We start from the raw sequence: 19,171 nt of genomic DNA, 5'->3' as shown, positions 1-19,171 counted from the left end.
CAATGCCTTTACAGGACACACAGCAGGCTGAATGAGAAGCCTTCCTTCTGATTTTCCAGCTTTTAAATGGCTACAATTAGCTCCGTATGATACATATTGTTGTCTTAGTGACTGAAAGTTTCCAAGGAATGACTTTAATTCTGATAGCAGGAACATGGTGTATTTTCTGAGTGCAGCACAGGCACCCCCTTGCTTTGCTGAGCTTTTGGGAAGCTCTGGTAGCCTGCAGGCTGTGTTCCTCCTTCCTCAGCCTCTCAGCAGCAGTCAGCAGCTGGCCTCCTGCCCTTTTTTGGATGGGTGTCCCCATTCCCACCCCCTTTCCTCACAGGGTTCATGTCCTTCCTTCTGGACACTCTTGAAGCAGTGCCACATCCAGTGCCACACAAGCAGCTCTCAGCTTCTGCTCAAGGCCATCCTTAAAATGCTGTTTGGCAAGGGAATGAGTGCTCTTGGGTGGAACTGAGGACCTGTGTAGAGCTGGAAGGGGCTCTGTGTGTGCTCCTGTGCTGGGGACACTGACTTGGACCATCTGACAAGAATAAAAGCCTGTTATGTGTGGGAGTTTCCCAGAGAAGCAACATGCTTTGTGTTGTACTTTGCAGTGTAGTGTAAAGATTCCTAAACTAGAAATGAGCAGTAAAGTGGTGCAGCAGCACAGCTGGAGTCTATTTTCAGTTTATTTCAGGAGCTCTAGAATTCCTCCATTGCCTGATTCAAGCTAATCAGAGTCTCTTTATATAATAGTGCCATTTGTAGGCACACAGAACAACACATTTTTTTGAAACAAAACACTGCGGTGTTCCTTTTGAATCATTTGGATGCTTACAGAATTGAAAATTTCAGTGTTTTATTTGGGAAAAAAAAAAAAAAATGAAGGAAAGTTAAATGTAGTTGTCAAAGAATATGTCCTGGGCTGCATCAAAAGCATGACCAGCAGGTTAAGGGCGGTGATGCTGCTCCTCTTGTGGGACCCCATCTACAGTGCTGTATCCAGCTCTGGGGTCCCCAGCACAGGAAGAACATTGACCTGCTGGAAGGAGTCTAAAGGAGGAGCCACCAAGTTGTTTAGAGGGATGGATCACCTCTACTTTGAGGAAAGGCTGAGGGAATTTGGTTTGTTCCTGGAAAAGGTTTGGAGTGACCTAATCACAGTGTTCCAGTGCCTGAAGGGAGCCTACACAAAGTTGAAGAGAGACTTTTTGCAAGAGTGTGTAGTGACAGGACAAGGGGGAATGGCATCAAATTCAAAGAGTTTAGAATTAGATATTAGAATGAAATTATTTGTTATGGGGCTGGTGAGGCACTGGAACAAGTTACCTAGAGAAGTTGTGGGTGCCCAATCCCAGAAAGTGATCGAGACCATGTTGGATGGAGCTCTGAGCAATCTGATCTAGTTAAAGGTGGTGCCCCTTACCCACAGCAGGGGGGTAACTGGAGTATCTTTAAGGTCCTTTCCAAAACAGGCCATTCTTGGATTCTGTGACTGTTAATATCAGGTTTATTGGAATATTTTATCTACTAAAGCATTTGTTATTCTTTTCAACAAAGGAAATTTCAACTAAAAATTTATCATTTTGATGGGAAAAAAGCAGATAGTTTGCACAGCTTTATGTTAAATGTAACATTTAATACATATGGAGAGATTTCTGTGTTCTCTTGGAATTTTGGTACGGGCAACCAGATTTCTGAAGACAACTTCAACAATATTTACTCTTTGTCTAAAACAAGTTATTCTTATGATAGCCATTTTATTTGTATTCATGTCTGTGTCTTGGGTGTTGGGATTTTTTTTTCAGATTTGGAACTTGTTAAGAGACACAGAAAGGGGAGGATAAATCATAGATTATTTTAGATGACTTCTCTGAGTATAACCTCTTCTTCGCTATTTGTGAGTGACACTAAAATTGAAATATTCTGACAAGGGTCTGGCATGTTTCTTAATGGTGCAGAGGATTGTGTGTCACTACTTTCAGAAGACTGGGTCTTTATTTCATAACTTATCTTGAAGCCATGATCTCATACATATTGAAACTTAATAAGCCATTTATTTTCTGAGATTTTTTTTTAGTGCACAGTCTGAGATAAGCTTTATTTCACTGATGGTACACACTGTTTGGAAATCATTAGAACAAAACCAAGTCTCTACGCTGTGAGAATCTTGATCATAAATGTAGTGACAGTTTTCTTATATAGTTACATATCACATCCAAGATTAAAAAATCACCTTGTAAGAAAATCTACTTTGTAAGAGAATGAAGAAAATATGGGGCTGCAGAGGGAGTGGAAGAGGCCAGCTTGGATCATCCATAGACACTAAGTAAAAATTACATCTCCTATATTAACTGTTAATTGTGTTTGTTAGGGAAGCCTGTTACCTGCTAAAGAGCATTCAGTGAATTCTGGTTTTACAGCTGTTTTGTGTTTGTCTATACAGTGGTGTTTAAAACATATAATAGGCTCTAATAAAGTATGATACCATTGCTTAAGAAAAGCTGCCATACTCTCTATGGGCGTTAGAGTTTATCTTTCCTTAGGGTGAAATGTCTTAAAAGTTTTTGTAAGTTCTTATCTACTGTTTATTGCACCTGCTGCATGCCTGGCAAGCTCCAGTCTTCCAGTCTTCCAAAGTCTCTTTAACAAGAGGAGATTCCTTGGGTTAACATGTTCTAGAACAGTCTTCTTACAACATGATTTTTAAAATACTTTCCTTAGTTTTATTCTGGAACAGAACATAAAAGAGGAAAAGGAAAGCCTATCTTCAGAAGCAAAGGAAAAATCTAAATTGTTTCCTGTTCCATCCTTTGACAAAGTTCTGAAATCAAGTTTTGTTTTCCTTTGCATTCTCAGAGGTATCACTGTATCAACCAACTTTCCTTTTTCTCATTTTCCTCACCCAAAACAAGCTATGTCTGTTAAGCCTGATCTCCACAAGCAGGTGAGTCAGAAAGTTCACCGATGGTTTCCTCTTCCATCTACCTGAAATGTAACTCCTATGGCATTTGAATGTAGCTCACTCACACCTAATCTGTTCCCCAGGTTTTCAGGTGTGAATTATTTCACAAACTATTTCATTAATGTATTACTACTTTAAATACTTTTAATTATCAGGCTTATGGAACATTCAGAATGCTCAGCTGCAAGTTAATGATGAATACAAATGTTTGGGAAAAGTTAGGGTCTGTTTATGGCTGTAATTTCCTATTTCTGAATGTTCTAATATTAACTTTGGTGTTTTAGGGCTTTTCTCCTCATGTAAAGAGTATTGGATGGAATATATTTATTCTGAAATGGAAGTCCTTTTATATCATGGGAAATTTAAAGTCTCTGGAAACTCAGAAAATTGTGAGATCTTACTTTTAGATTTTTCTGTTTAAGATACATTAGTTACAATTATTTTGAAAAAAGTGTGAAGGAACAGAAGAGAGATGTGAAATAAGGGAAGATCAGAAGATTGAACTTTTCTTCCTTCTTCTCTTTTGCTATTTTTGAATGTTTATCTGCCTTTTCCTGTCTTCTCCCTATTTTTTATTGTTTTCTCTTGTTCCTTTTATCCTTTTTCATTATTGCCTCCTTATCCTTCTTCTCATATCTTTTCTGCTTACTGTTGGTGTAATTATCTGTATCTTACATGCTCTGGAGAGTATCGTTGTTAATCTGCCTAACTGAACTATATAAAATTAAATAAACAAGCATGTCCAGTGTGATCATACTGAGGTAGAACTGGATGGATTAGGAAATAAATTTGAATTCTGGGTCCTGGGAATGTTGATAGCTCATTGCTATTATGCTGTCTTTTGTCCATGGCAACATTAAGTTGATGAATACCAGTGTCATGTTACTGGTGTTTTGCTACTAGGTTAGATAATTTAATGTTGTTACAATATCTGTATTTTAGGGCTACACATTCATAAAACATTTAATACATATATGTTAAGGTCATGTTAAGCTTACAATAAATAGACATTTATCCTTTTCTTCTAAATATACATTGAGCTTAGTTTAGCAGTGTATCTCTGTAGTTTGAACCATAGGTGACAGAAAAGATACTTTACTGAATTGATTTATCTTATTTCTATTTTTTTCCCCCCTAAAATTTGGAATAAAATTATGGATTGACAAGGCAGATGTTATTTGTTGCAAAAGTTACTCATTGTTGTCAGGATTTATGGCAGGAATTATTTAAGGAAGGACCCACTCAAAGATGGGGAACAACACATTTGTTATTTGGAAACAGAGTTTGTTGAGGAAATTTGTTGTAAACTTTCCAGAAATTGCTAAGAGATGTTGTGACTATAATGATAGGTAAAGGGCAAAATTACTTTATAAAATTTAGTGATTTGATCATTATGGTACTTAAAACAAGCTGTCCATAGTGGGTGCTGGCCTCTAAGGAGGCCATGGAATAAATGGAATAAATTGATACAATCTATGCTCTTTGAAATGTTTCTATATGTATCATGTCATTTTATAATAGACCTTTCATTGGGCTACAAGTTTCTATAGAGGAGGAGGAGGAGGATACTAAGTTGGATGATACAAGTAAACATACATAAAACAAACTCAGGGTATGCTGACATTGCAGTCAAATTGTAAATCTGTCTTACACCACTTCAAAAGAACTGGCTTAATTTAGCTACTTCTTATACCTCAGAAAATATACTGTATTTTTTATACAGGGACTGGTTCCTCTCCTGTTCCAAACTATTAGTTTAATATCCAAAGAAATCCATAGATTGCTACTTGATGGATATAAAAAACCCTTGTGAGTGTTAGTGTTTTGGAAATATTAGGAATGAACCCCAAGCTAATGCAACTTAATTCTGAAAGATTTGTTGTTGTTTAGTCCTTTATCTTATTTGTCACAGTTCTTGGCATTCTTGTGGCCAAGAAGTACTGTCACCCAGTATGAGTTCGGATTTCATAGATCTCTATTTTACCCATCTTTCTGTTAAATGATATGCTTTTATAGCATAAGATACATTTTTCACAGTTTATTTGATGTAGATTTATTTCATGATGTCATCACATATATCTGTCATGTACACTTAGTGACTAAACTTTTGTAATAAGTAGGAGTCACTTGGCTTCCATCCTTTTCACACCATGCTTTCGTAATTACATCTTAGCTCATTCAAACAATCACAGAATAGTTAAGGTTGGAAGGAACATCTGAAGATTGCCTAGTCCAATCCCCCTGCCAAGGCAGAGTTACCTACATATTCACACAGGATATTTATCCAACAGTTCATCATTATTGTTTGAAGGCAAAAATCAGTCTAGATCTGTAGTACTTGTCATTTCTTTCCCTTTCCCTGTCTTCAGATTACCTATGACTTAGATTTACTGAAAACAATCAATTTTGTATTTCCCTGAAGTCAAGCGAAGTGAATCTTTCAAAGGCCAGGGAATAAGCTATAGAATGGGACATTAGTTTTAAAACATAGAAATCTGTGTATTACTGGATGTGTCACACAAAAACTCATAATTGGCGTTAGCACACAAAAGAGCAGCCATCTATCCTGGGGAATAAGCTCGGAGAAAAATGAAGTAAGTGTGAGAAAATAAAAATGAAGAGCAGATTGATGGGATAAAACCATAGAAAACAGATTATAGGATAATTTTAGGATTGAAGCTATTTCTGAATACTTGAACAATGATGGCTGAGAATTTATGTGTTCTTGTTCGCTTGTTTTATTAGGTGAATAGGGAATTGTAGGAAGTGATAAGAGAATAAGAAAGCAAGCTTAAGAGAGCAAATGGGCTTTGGCTTCTAAGCCTGTGGAGGACAAGTAACCCAAGTGTATTAAACTGCTTAAATTAAATAGTCAAGAAGATATTGTTTAGGATGATTAGCGATCTCTATAAGCTTTCTCATGGGAGCTATTTATCTGAATAATGTTATTACCTTGCCAAGTAAATTTCTGTGAAAATGCAGTCTTCCTTAGAGTGTCTCTCCCTGATACTCTGACAGAAAATGTCATTTGATAAAGTCACAGATATTCCTGGTAGTAGGGTGTAATGCTGCCTTTGTCAATGTACTATGTTACAAGGTTTATTCTTGCTTGCTGTCTCCTTAAAATCCTGAAATGACAAAGAATTACCCCGTTCCAGCTTTCATATTAAATTGGAAAGGCAGAAGATGAAATCTCTTTGTACTAAAGCAGATACAAAATTCAGGTTTAATGTTTTTGTAGAGAAAGGGAAAGGATTTGAGATGCATCAAGCAAGGATCAATAAAAAACAGATCTCCAGGAGTGTGAACTGATCTTAAGGGCTTTCCTTTCCTTGATGTTTTTGCATGATACCTCTTTTCTGTACACTCTGTATCTCAAGTATTATCTGTTATGGTCCATATTATCCATAAAGACACATAATAAATTAGTGAGATAAAGCAGTAATCTCTCTATCTGAAGAATATATTTAATGATGAAAAAAAAATAAAATTATGTAGCAATGCACTAAAAATGCTGTATAACTATACCAAATTTGAAAACAGCTGGTTTAGATGGAAACAGGATTTTTTAAAATTTGAAAGTCCATATCTACAAGATTTATGGAGGTCGTACTTGAAACATTTATTTCTCGGAGCAATGACCATAAAGCAGATTTCCCTGGATAGATTTAAAATGATTGTTAAGATAAATGAGCATATATTAATATTTAATGTATGAAAATATAATATAAATACTGAGTTGGTTTGCTGTAGTAATGAAAATAGGAAATCTCAAGAAACTTCCTAGCATACACTTAAGATACAGTTGTAGTCTTTTACCAGTTGTTTATTTCATTAAATTTCAAGTTACAGCAATTAGGAGAACAATATTATCCCAGAAGTTAGGTCTTCAACTGGAAATGACTTTTTTTTTTTACTCATCAGTCTGTAACATATTTTCTTTGACTTTTATATTTTAATTCTATCTATTTAGCAGTAAACTTTTTCAGTAGCCTTATAAAGTAGCTGAATGCGTAAATACCACAGTGGAAACAATCTCTGCATCATACCATGCCATTGTAATTAAGCAATGGTCGGGAGGCTGTGACTTGTAGGCAGATGTCTGCTGGCAGCCCATTCCTGTGGACAACAAAGCTGTTACTTTTTCAGTGATTAACTTTAAACTTTCTATAATATTGTTTCCACAGGCTCAACACGTCTAATACTATAAGTACTCAAAGATTGATTCCAAAATATATATGTAGCAAGATTGCTAGCCAAAATGGTGATAAATGAGAACTGTTGTTGCGGTGTCAACACTTTCAACACACACAACATAAAAATATTCTACAAAGGAAATAGAAATTAGACAAACCTTATATAAGCAATAATGATTTTTTTTAAAAATATATATTTTGGTCAGGATTATTGAGTCATGAACCTTCAGGCATTTCCTTATTATGTAAACTGGAGCACAGTTAAAAAAAATATGAAATACTTGCCTCAGGAGGCTTATGCTATCCAAAGATGTGTGGAATGTAAAGGAGACATGTTCTGTGTCATTTTCCCAGATTGTATATGGTCACCTTATGGTGAATTTTTATAGAGATTTGATAGATTAGATCAGGTAGTATCTTACTGGTTGCAAAAACTCATCTGAATTCACCAGACTGTGCATGGTATATTATGTCTATGTGTTTATTTATATATAAACTAAAATGCAAGGGCTTGGCAACATTATATGTGTGTATACAGGGTCTATATATCTGGATCATATGAAGTCTCCACATGTAAAAGGCAATAGAGAATTTTGTACATGCCCACATAGCAGTGGCAGTACTGCGCTGCTTGATAGATTTTCTGATAGCTTTGATTGCCACTAAATGTTGAAAAGCTTTTGATAGCATTGTCAAGGCTTGTTTCGCTGAGCCCTAGGGAGAACAGGCTCTAGTGATCTCTTTTTTAACTGCTCTTCCTCACTGCACCAAGCGTGAGATCACTACGAACAAAAGCTTAGGAATAGTATGTAGGACAGAAAAAGGGCAATCCAGTTGATACTGGTATATATTCACAGCAAATTCAGGAGCCCTCATCATTTGTAGTACAAGATCCAGATTCATGTGTACTTGTGTTGCTGATTCTCTGAGTTTTATGGCCTAGGTATGTATTTGATTTTAAAGGCTTTGCTCCCAAGAGAAATTATAATAGAGAATCATGATTTTGTGATGTCAAGAATCATCAGTGTATAATCATTTAAAACTTTGTAAGAGGAAGGGTAAAATGAACTTGATACTTTGGAAACAAGAAACATGATAAAGCAAAATGGGGAAAAAGTTTGTGCTCAAGAGATGGACGAAAATAATTTCAAGAACTGATGTAAGGAAGAATGGAAGAACCAGATGTAGCTTTGAAATTTTGTCTTACAATATATCTCATTCAATAATTTTTGAAACCATAATTGAAGTTTAGGTTAAATAGGTTATGACTTCAAAGTATACCAATATAAAAATTCAGAGAATCACAGAATCAATAAGGTTGGAAAAGACCTCCAAGATCATCAACTTTGACTGAATGCCACCATGCCCATTAAAACATACCATGACAAAACAATGAAGTGACCATGTCACTTTTTTTGGATGCTTGAAGGGATGGTCACTCCTCCACTTCCCTGAAGAGCCTGTTACAATGCTTCACCACAGATTTTCCTTCTAGAAAACTCAGCCTCTCCTGGTGCAACTTGAGGCTGTTTCCCCTTGTTCTTTTGCTGGTTGCGTAGGAGAAGACCCCAGCCCTCATCTGGCTACAGCCTCCTTTCAGGGGTTGGTAAAGAATGGTAAGGTCTCCCCTGAGCCTTCTTTCCTCCGGGCTGAACAACCCTAGTACCCTGAGATGCTCCTTGAAGGTAGGACTTGTGGCAGACCCTTCCCCAGCTCCATTGCCTTTCTCTGGACACACTCTAGCATCTCTATATCCTTATTCTTGTGAACACAGGATTTGTAGTGTGGCATTTTGGGGAAAACAGAAATAAGTCATTTTTTTTACTTATTTTTTTGACTTATTTGACATGTTTTTTAAAATGTATATTTCAAAACCTGTAGAAATGTCCTCAAATTTACAATGCTATTTCCCTGTTCCCACTTAAAATCAGAAATACCTGCTAAGTTTCTAACCAAGCTGATTTGACTGTTCACTACTAGTTAGTGCTTAGATTTAGTGTTTGGAGTGAAATACGTTGTAAACAGCCTTCCTTCCTTAATTTAATAGACAGCTGTTTCATCATCATTCTAACTGGAAAACTTTTGATCTGGGAGCTTCTATCAGGTGATATGACCATCAAAAAATACAAAGGAAATGAGAACAGAGAAATGAGAAAAGGTTTGTAGAAGTTTTCAAACACAGTTGTGATAATGGGATCTGAGAACTAGAGAAGCTCCCAAGACGACTTCTCCTTCCTGGTCTCAGTGCAAGGTATTTTTTAACAGACTGACAGCCTCTTACTTGCCCTGACCCCAGGGAGATGCCCTGTGCTTTGCTCTGGGGCTGCCCAATGCCAGCTGTGGTGATGAGACAGACCTTGGTGATCACAACCTTTGGGTCCTGGTCCCACAGAACCCAAATACTCATAGCAGCCTGATATCATGAGCCTTCCTCTCAGAGGTGCACTCTGAGGAGCTTTCAGACTGTTGAAGACATAATTTTCAGAATGTCAGGAAATAAAGGAGTCCAAAGGACACTGAGAAAGTTATCTGGCGTAATTTTTAAATATAAAAATCTAATGCATTCATTTTCTTATTTAAGAGTTTTTAAGTACACTCAGGACTTGGGTGCCGTTCTGCTCAAGTTCTGGAGTCTGTTTTTATCATTTACTTATTTCTTCCTTTCAAAGCTCATCCCACTAGCAGACTAAAATTAAGCCTTCCCAACTCCCTGTTGTTTGCCGTATACTTTTCACTTGAACATCTGCTTAGGAAAGAGGGATTTGGTGGACATTTTTTATTAATGTGGACTAAAGATGTGTTGGCACATGCTGTCAGTATTGTTTTTTTTCACAAAGTCCTTGTCTAAGTATAATTTTGTTCATAGCAAATAGGGTAAAACGAATCTGTCTTGCTCTTTGTGTTGCAACCATAGTCATTGCTGAAAGAAAACCTCAAAAAAAAACAAGCATGGAGGATGGGTGGAAGAGGCACCTCCTGCTTTGGGTGTCAGGAGGAGGTTTTCCTCTGCAGCAGGAGCTACCTACCTCTCTCTTATTCTACCTCTTCCATTCCTTTTTGCAGAAGTCACTTGCCATTGTATTTATTTAGGCAGCATCATCCAATTCTGAGTGATTTTCTAATAATAGTTTTTCCTAATTGTCATAGAATTCAATGAAAATGTAGTTTGGAGAGTGGAGTTCCATTCTTCTCATTATGAAATGTAACCCAAACCATAGGTAGAAGCAGGTTTGGAGAGTTCCAAGTGGAACTTGGAGAGACCAGTGGACAGTGATTGCCTTCTCTTCTTAGCCACTCTTTGCGAGGCTCCAATAGGTTTTAAATTCTCATTAAAAGAAAGTCAAAATCAAGTGTTTATCCTATTAAAGGTTTTAAATGTTTGTTTCCTTTGTGAAATTTGCATCAAAAGACCACTTATGAGGTGTGACCTATATGGAAAGCTTCGGCAGTGAGCCGAATACTTATATGTCCATACATGTGGGCATCAGGGGACATGTAAGCCACATCCTTCTGTGAGCTCAGTAACAACCATCGGGCATCTCTTACCAACACAGACATGCTGCAGCCCTGAGTAATGCTTGATGAGCCATGTCCTTACTGAAACAACCTTTTTGTAAAAAGGTGAACAGTTCTTACTCGATAGTGCTGCATACAGATTTGTTGGCATGCTTGGGTGTTTTAATATACTGGAATTTCTAGACCAGTAAAGCTTTCGCAGAGTTATAGCTCGAGTAAAAACATTGTCCAGTTCTCTGTATAAAATGAACTAGGCAAAAAGAAATAAAAGTTGTGCATATAAATTTAGATACACACACAGTACTGTGTTGCTGCATCCACAAAAGTCCATAGAATGAGAACCTTGTGTAAAAATGGTAATGCTGATTGATTCCTGTATTTCTCTCAGTGCTGCTCTTCAGTTTATCTGTCAAGAAGAGTTTTCAGTTTGAGCTAGGCTTTGTTTACATGCAGAAAATTTTATATCTATGGTTAGGCCTTTTGCTTTTCTAATTCATAATAAGAGGTATAGAAAACCTCTGTGAAGCTTTTATATTTTGTATGCCTGTGACGTGTTTCATATTGTATAAAGTTTACAAAAGGCATTTATGAGATAGAAAGTGGCTATTACTCTACATGTTATTGTAGGTGTTAAAATTAGTTATGGCCCAATAAATGTGCAAGTTGTTATGGCTTTCTGTTGAGAATTATAACTCAGAATGATTTTTTTCTAATGTTTATTTCCTTTTAAATTGAAAAATATTTCTGTACATAGCATGTGAGTTTTACATAAGTTGTCTTACAAGTTTTCTTAAGGAAAAATTATTTGAAGAATTTTTCTGTGAGAATGAGGAGAAAATATAGAAAAAGTGTGTGATCTGGGCAAGTTTTCCTTCTGTTTTTTGTTTTCTGATTGTAGGAGAAAAGGAACACAAAATTCCAGTCTCAACTGAGTGCTCAATTTTCTTCATTTGAAGTTGAGTCACTTCAAAAACTGAATAATAATTTTTAATGTGGGCTAAACCTCAAACGGTTTTGAATTTAGTATGTAAATTTGTCTTCAGTTATAAAAAGTATCTTTGTCAGGGCTGAAAGATAGTTAAGAAAAAAATCAGACACTTTGATACTTTTGCTTTTATGTATGCAGGTTTCATATTTCTAATGTCATTATTTTAATTATTTTGCCTTTATTCTAAAACAATACAACTTTTTCCCTAGTCACATCTTTATAGTTTTGGAACCTTAATTGAAAACAGAATTTCTGCAACATGGTGTAGAATGCAGCCACTTTTCTCCCAAGTACTTGTAACAGCTTTTCAGTTAGCAGTCTACCACACCATGTCTTGCCTCTTTATTCTGCCCCAAACTCACTGGGGTGTGAGGTAGGAAATGACATCTCACCTAATCCAAGGCAGACTCTGAATCCTGGGCCACAGGATTTTCTCCTTTTTTCTCCTTCCACCCACTTGACTAAATGCAAATTGCAACAGAGGATGGGTTGAACAATAAGAGTTGAAATCAATTCAGGCAGGGGACAGAATTGAAGGTCTTCTGTGTTTTGACTGAATAACCAAAGCATTGCCCTAGTGGGTAATAAAAATAACAAAATTGTAAAAGCAAAGAAAAAGATCTCATGAAATAAACATATTTCAAGCTACATTAAATTTGTACTGTGCCAGCTATAACTTCGCAGATAACATGGGATTTAAGCACTATCATGACAGGCTACATACTATATATACACACATATTTTAAAACTATCCCTCTTGAGGAGAGCTTGGAATTCAGAGAGTTAGACAAAGAAGGAATTTGTCCTTGATTTTAAAAACAGCTATGAGTATTCAAAGAGAGTTTAAAACCATATTTGTGTTTTAACATGAGTCGTACTTATGAATTTTCTGAAATTGCTCTGAAGTGCTAAGATGCTAAGGCCTGCAGAACATCTTGGAACATTGAGGAAACAGAGAATATACAGGTTCAGTTGATGCTTGTGTTTACACCAGCATTTTACAGTGACTATTCAGACGATTTAGATCAGACAGAACTGTAAAGAAATCCATTCCATTGCTTTTACCTCCTATTTATTTGCTATTTTTAGAAAGCAGTCTTTGGAAAATAAAAAAAAAAAAGTCTTTGGAAAAAAATTCTACTTACTTCTGTATATATTTTCTGAATTTTTTTTTTGTTTATTTTTTGACAAAAAACATGTACGTGACTCTTTTTTAAGTAGAGTTGATAACATTCTATTAAAGTTTCTATTCCATACAGCTTTCTAGGACAGTTTTTTTGGTGGCTTTTTGGTTTTTTTAATGTGATTCCTGAAAAAGAGTAGAAAATGTTCTTCATATCCCTTTAGGACAACTTATTAAAGCTGGAACATGTTCCCAATATTAGTTTGCCTACTTGAGGCTGAGGAAGAAGAATTAATTTTTTTCTGAGGGTTGTCAGTACTGTTAAGGAGTATGCAGGCAGAAGATGGTGTGTTGGAATTCTTCTTAAAATATCGATATAATTTTGAACATTTTGAAAGATCTCTATTCTAGCTTGGATACTGTCATATGAACTGAAAAAAATGATTGAATGGCTGTGAACAAAAGATTGTAAAAAATGATTCTGCCTTGGCTGTAGTACTCAAAATAATTACAGCTCCCGACCTGAATGTGGAAATATTTTAAAAAGTTTTGCTGGACAGCTAAAGCAGAATTTATATCTGCAGACTTTTATTTTCTTGACCGTAACTTCAAACATGAAGGTGATGTTTTTTTGATGTGACTGTTTTAAACTCATGAATGAAAAAGGTGAATGTTTATATTGTTGTTGCAACAGAGCATATTTTCTATCTTGATACTTGACTAAGAAAAGTGTGAAAAAAATGGAAAGCAAGGATTTAATTTAATTTTAATAACTAACATAACAAGTTTTGCTTTTAATAACAGTTACATAGGCATAATACTGATTTAAAGATGAATAGACTATCTAGCAAAATGTGAGATGCAACCATAGTCATTGCTGAAAGAAAACCTCAAGACATTGTTTTAAAACCTCTAGAAAGCAGTCCATTTCTATTACATTTATTTATTTTTAAATTGGATAATAAAAGATATGTGAGGAGACCTTGCTGTCTTTCTATTTGATGTATGTTTAAACTCTCCTCCAAAGTTTAGAAAAATCCTTTTTTAGGATGAGGCTCAATCACCTCTGTCATATATCTGCTCATCTCATACTGCTGATTTTGTAGTTATTGACATCATTATCATAAGATGCAATGATTTTTATATACAACCATGTATATGAATACTGGCAAACATATTAGAATAATAGAAACCAAATAAAAATAATTTTTTTGTCAGTCATCAATTTGTGCGCTTGCCCTGGTCAGTTAGTATCTAACTGACCAGATTCTAATTACAGCTGATAGTAAAATTTGTTGTTAAAATTTATATTTATTTATTTATTCTTTTTAGTGTTTTTGTGAGTTTTTGGTGTAATTCAAATGATACAGCAATAAGATTAGAGATTATTTTATCTATATGATTTATTAATAAATTTTGCATTGACTGCCCATTAGACCTGCTAAACTCCGTTGCTTATAGTTGACAGTAACATTGAAATACATCCAATTGGTGAAAATAAGCAATTTTATTGAGGCCACACATAGTCTTAGGTATTTTTATTTAAGAAAATTTGTTAAATGAAAAATGCTGGGGAAAGCTATTCTTATTACTATGTAAACTGTGTCTGAAAGTGGGAGGGAACACCTCCTCCAATACCTCTTAAAACTGAATTTTAGTGTTGTAGCCTGTTTATAGCTGCCATGAACTAGTTACAGAACTGTTACATAACTATTGTTCAAATCCTTGGCTGCTGTGTATTCTCCTTTCAGGTCATGCATAGTTTGCTAACTTCACGTTTTAGAGTCAGGTTTAAGATTCTGGATTACTCTAAAGTCTTAAGAACTATAATAATGCCGTATTTTGTTGATTAATTAATAAAAGCCATATTAGGTCCTAATGTTTATAATATTAAGTGCCAAAATAATTGCTCTAGAGAGAGGCCTGTTCTTCCTTCACTCTGCTTCTCTACTTTCCTTCCAGGTTTTGTTGTAGAAATAAAATTACAGATGCAAAGTTCATTCTCTTATTCACTGCAGTGGTCCTCATTACTAGTTTATGGTGGTGTGGCCATTATATACATTTGACCATTGTGCACTCAACTACTGCATTTTAAAGAAACAAATGAATTACAGTTATTTTTCTTGTATTGCTGAGATATTTAATGTAGAGAAAGTGGTTATGTGCATGGTGAGTTCTAAGTGAATCTGAGTTCAAGTTAATGGCAACTGACTGGAATAATTGCTTTGTTATTCTGCACATAGTTAAATTGGCAAAATTATATCTGTGATTCTGAACTGCAGGTATTTGAACAATTCTGTTAGACAAAAGTTACTGGGGAGGATAGTTTCTAGAATACGTGAGAGTACCTGCAAAAATTGAGGTTTTGAGAGCAGCATTTGTTTTCTGTGATGTGACCACTGAAGAGTTTTTTTTTTCTGGAAGGTTCCCGTTTATCTTGATACTGTCCAGCTCCTTTATCCACTGGCAGCTCTGCCAAAGGAGATTTTGTAGTGCTGGTGGAAATGGTCATGTTTTGTGGTTGACTCAAGGACAAGAAAAGTGATTTGAAATAATCTTAAAAAAACTCCTTCAGAAATATGCTATTTAATAGTTAACGATCGATCAAAGAGTATTTGTTTCTGAGCATTTTGTGTTTGCTTGCTGGTTTTTACAGTACTTGTTAAGAAGGTAAAGTATGTTCTCATTTTCTTTGTGCCCACAGCCCTCATACAGCTACAGAAAATTACTAATGTGCATTTTGAAAAGCTATTAGCAGTTTTGATTGTTGCTTTTTTTAATTACAGTTCATATTATGTAAATCAGTGTTCTGTATTTTCAATTTCTTTCTCTTCATTTTTTATCCAGATTCCACCAAGAAAATTAAGGATGTCTTAGAAGAATTCCATGGCAGTGGTGTGTTAGCAAAGTATAATCCCGAAGGGGTAATTTTTCTTGTTTCTTAATGATCAGAAATGTTGTGGACAATTTGAAAATTCTGTAGCCATTCTAAACATTTGAAATAGAAGATTATTTATAAATCAGGTTTTTGGGGTATTTGAAAGTGTTTGGTAAGAAAAAAAGCAGGATGCCATATGATTTGGAATATCCCTATAGTCAGTTATCCCAACTGTGCCCCTTCCCAAATTCTTATATCTTCAGCTGCCTCGCTTGTGGGCTGGTGAGAAAAGGCCTTGACTCTGTGTCAGTAACTAAAATATGCCTCTGTTATCAACATTGTTTTCAGCACAAATCCAAAACATAGCTCTATGCAAGCTACTGCGAAGGAGATGAACTCTATCCAGCCAAAATCAGCTCACTGGTCCCCTTCTCCTTTCCCTCCCACCCCCCAAAATAAAAACAAAGCACCCAAAACACCTCCACAACCCTTATGATAAGATTAATATGGTTTTCGAGTCTCTAAAGATTGGAAATGTTAAGCATAATTTCAAAAGTTGTAAAAGTGGATTAAGATTTCTTTTTAATTTCTGTTTAATTTCAGTTGTGTTGTTTCTGGTAGTGGGATTTTCTGATGTTATGAAACAAATAATTCAGCTGAAAAAAAGCCATGTATGCACATTGTCACTACAGATTCACCACTAGACAAAGTATTCTGATTTGGCTGGAAGAAAAAGCCAGATTGTTTGCTTTTCTTATCCTCAATTGAAATTTGCATTTGCTTAGCACATCCTAATGGTGTGATTCAGAACGTAGCTAAATAAAACCCTTCTTTCAGTAATGTTTCTAATAGTAATATTTCTGACTGTGCTCACATTATGTGAAATTCAGGAGAGAAACGTGCACTAATCATTATGAAAATTACTTGATCTTACATTTCAGGATGTAAAATGCAAAAAATTATTGAGAACATATTAGCAATAATATAATTCTTGTCAACTAATGAGTAATAGTGTATTAGTATTGAAAAATCACTTGATGCTTTGAATTTGGACAGGCATAATGCTAGTCATTTTAGTCAGTTTCTGAGGAAAAAATTAATAATTCAATGAAATAGTGTGAGTTGATCCTGTAAAAGATCATCTTATGTACTTACCTAGACTTCTAGTTAAGTACATTCATAGAATATAAACAGATGGGAGTGCTGTCATCATTCACAGGTTGTAGGACCTCCCTTACCAGCTTTTTGTTAGAATATAGACATACTTTTTGTTTTGTTTTACTTTTTAGAAAAAATGTGAACTGATAAATTGTCCTAATCTATTATACGTTTTCTCTTCTAATTCTTCCCATATTTTCAGTCATCATACAACATGTTCAGTTTTGTGAAGTGTACCCTATTAAAGTAAAAACTAACTGTGCATTTTATGCATATTTAAGTAATATGTTGCCATATAAGTAACATATTTTCAAATGGTCTCTTGTATTTAAACGTGATTGCCTAAAGTGGTGTGATTAGTCTTTTTTAACAAAGTCATTCTTCCGGTTTGGGGCTACATGGAAGTTGAGTCATGGCAAGATGGGTACCCAGGAAAACTGCTCTGACTGAAGCCAGGTGAATTGGCAAATTCTGTGCAAAGCTGGAATTAATAAGCACAGTTGGTCTTGAGACGAGTCTGGGACTCTGCATGGTGTCTCCCTGTTCTTCATTTCACAGCTGTTCATTTGCAGAATTCTACCTTTGTGTTGAAACATCCAGAGCAGCAGAGTACCCAGGGCAGGGAGCAGGACAGGAGGAGGGTAGGGGAAGGAGGAATTCAAGACAGAATGATGTGATGTCTGTGATGACTTCAATGTCTTCAGCAGGAATCCAGCTATTCACTGCTCCTGGGTTAATACTGGACCAAGGCTAACCCTGACAGCTTTTGTACTTTGCTACTTAGAACTTAGACTTCAGGAAGTGCAACATAAAGAAAACATAGGTAGCAACAAAGCTACTTTGGATCTAGTAAAATTTGTTAGCTCAAGGTTCATGCTGTAAGCTGCTGAGCTGGAAGCAAAGTGGCTGAAATTTCCTCTGACACTGAGTGAATATTCTATTCTGACAAGCAAACTGCCTTTGCCCAGGTGTGTCTGTATTTTTGGCATGCATTCAGCCTGCTGTATGGATAAACTCTTTACAGAATGATTTGCAAGTTGATTTTATGTGGTTGGATGAGGAGTCTCTGGATTGGGTGTAAGTAATTATTGTCTGTAAATGAGATGACAAAAATTAACTGATCCAGCTGGCATCAATCTTAGTGCAGCTATTTGTTTCCATATATTCTGGACAGCACTTCTGTTTTGTTGTTTTGTTTTGTAGAGAATACCACCATATTTTCATTTTACCTCTCTCTTTCCTAGATCCTTATCTTATGATCACTCCAAATGGTTTAAGTCTTACTCTACCAAAAGGTGATGCCAGCTTTTTACCAATAAACATGGGCACTGACATATGGCAAATTCAGTAGTGATATGTTTACTTACATATTTAAAGGGCTCAGAAGTTTATTCCACTCCATTGGTTCTACAATGCAGTTTTTTATCACAGGCTGATCTAATGGAATGCAAATAGCAAAACAAAAGCTATTGGTCTTCAAAACTTGCTACCTGAAATAATCTGGGTTTTTTTTACATAATTTTATATCTTGTTGAATGAGTGGATTTTGGGATTAGGGGAAATGGTGTATATAATTATCAGAAGGTTAGCTATTACAGGGAGTTTATTTAGGGATCTTCTGCTCTCTGCTGTAAGGAAGGTACGTAAAATTTCTACAAATGCTACTGAACCTCTTTCATGTTCTTGTCTAAGTCAATATCAAAGAGGTAATTATGAATGAATTTTATACATGTATAAGACACACAGATAGTCTAAGCCCAGCCTCTTGGAAAGCTGCAATTGATAAATGCTCTGTTCATCATTTGAGATCTATTTATATTAATTAATTTCCTCCATTTATCTTTGAGGGGAGCACTGAATAGGTTGGCAAGAATTAGGAAAGCAGATAGGGCTAAAGATAAAAGTATCTAAATGGGCAGTAAGTACACAGCATTGTGTGCTTGCAGTACTAGTGTTGTCTTCCTTTTTCAGTGCCTCTTAATTTTTTGTTTACAGGGGAGTCCATTGGCTTTCTTGGCCACCTGGGCACTGCTGGCCCATGTTCAACTGGCTGTCAACGAGCATCCCCATCTCCTTTTCTGCTGGGCAGCTTTCCACACAATTTTCTGCCAACCTGAGGAGCTGCCTGGGCTCACTGTGACCTAAGTGCAGGACCTGGCACTTGGCCTTGTTGAGCCCTCATGTCACTGACCTTTGCCCACTGATCCAGTCTGTCCAGTTCCCTATGCAGAGCCTTCCTACCCTCAAGTAGGAAGTCAAAGCTCTTGCCCAACAGGGCATCAATTCAGACTGACTAAGGTGCAAGTCATACCTTCATCCAGATCATTGATAAAGATACTATACAGGACTTGGTGAGTCC

At 35.9% G+C, this 19,171-nt stretch overlaps 1 protein-coding gene across 7 annotated transcripts in view; it reads left to right on the top strand.

The window, feature by feature from the left end:
- The window catches only part of DGKB (diacylglycerol kinase beta), a 331,618-nt gene that overhangs the window by 46,181 nt on the left and 266,266 nt on the right, over positions 1 to 19,171 (top strand). For 6 of the 7 annotated variants that reach the window (XM_015619344.2, XM_015619347.1, XM_015619345.1 and 3 more), the window contains exon 3: positions 15,624 to 15,700. The exons of the other annotated variant lie outside the window; for it this stretch is intronic. In XM_015619344.2, the coding sequence (XP_015474830.1) occupies positions 15,624 to 15,700 (77 nt within the window). The remainder of the gene's footprint in view (positions 1 to 15,623; positions 15,701 to 19,171) is intronic. 7 annotated transcript variants of the gene reach the window in all.

This window comes from Parus major, chromosome 2 (genome assembly GCF_001522545.3).
Source record: "Parus major isolate Abel chromosome 2, Parus_major1.1, whole genome shotgun sequence".
Lineage (NCBI taxonomy): Eukaryota > Metazoa > Chordata > Aves > Passeriformes > Paridae > Parus > Parus major.
Note: the sequence above shows the minus strand (reverse complement) of the source record. Positions and strands in the feature narration are given on the sequence as shown.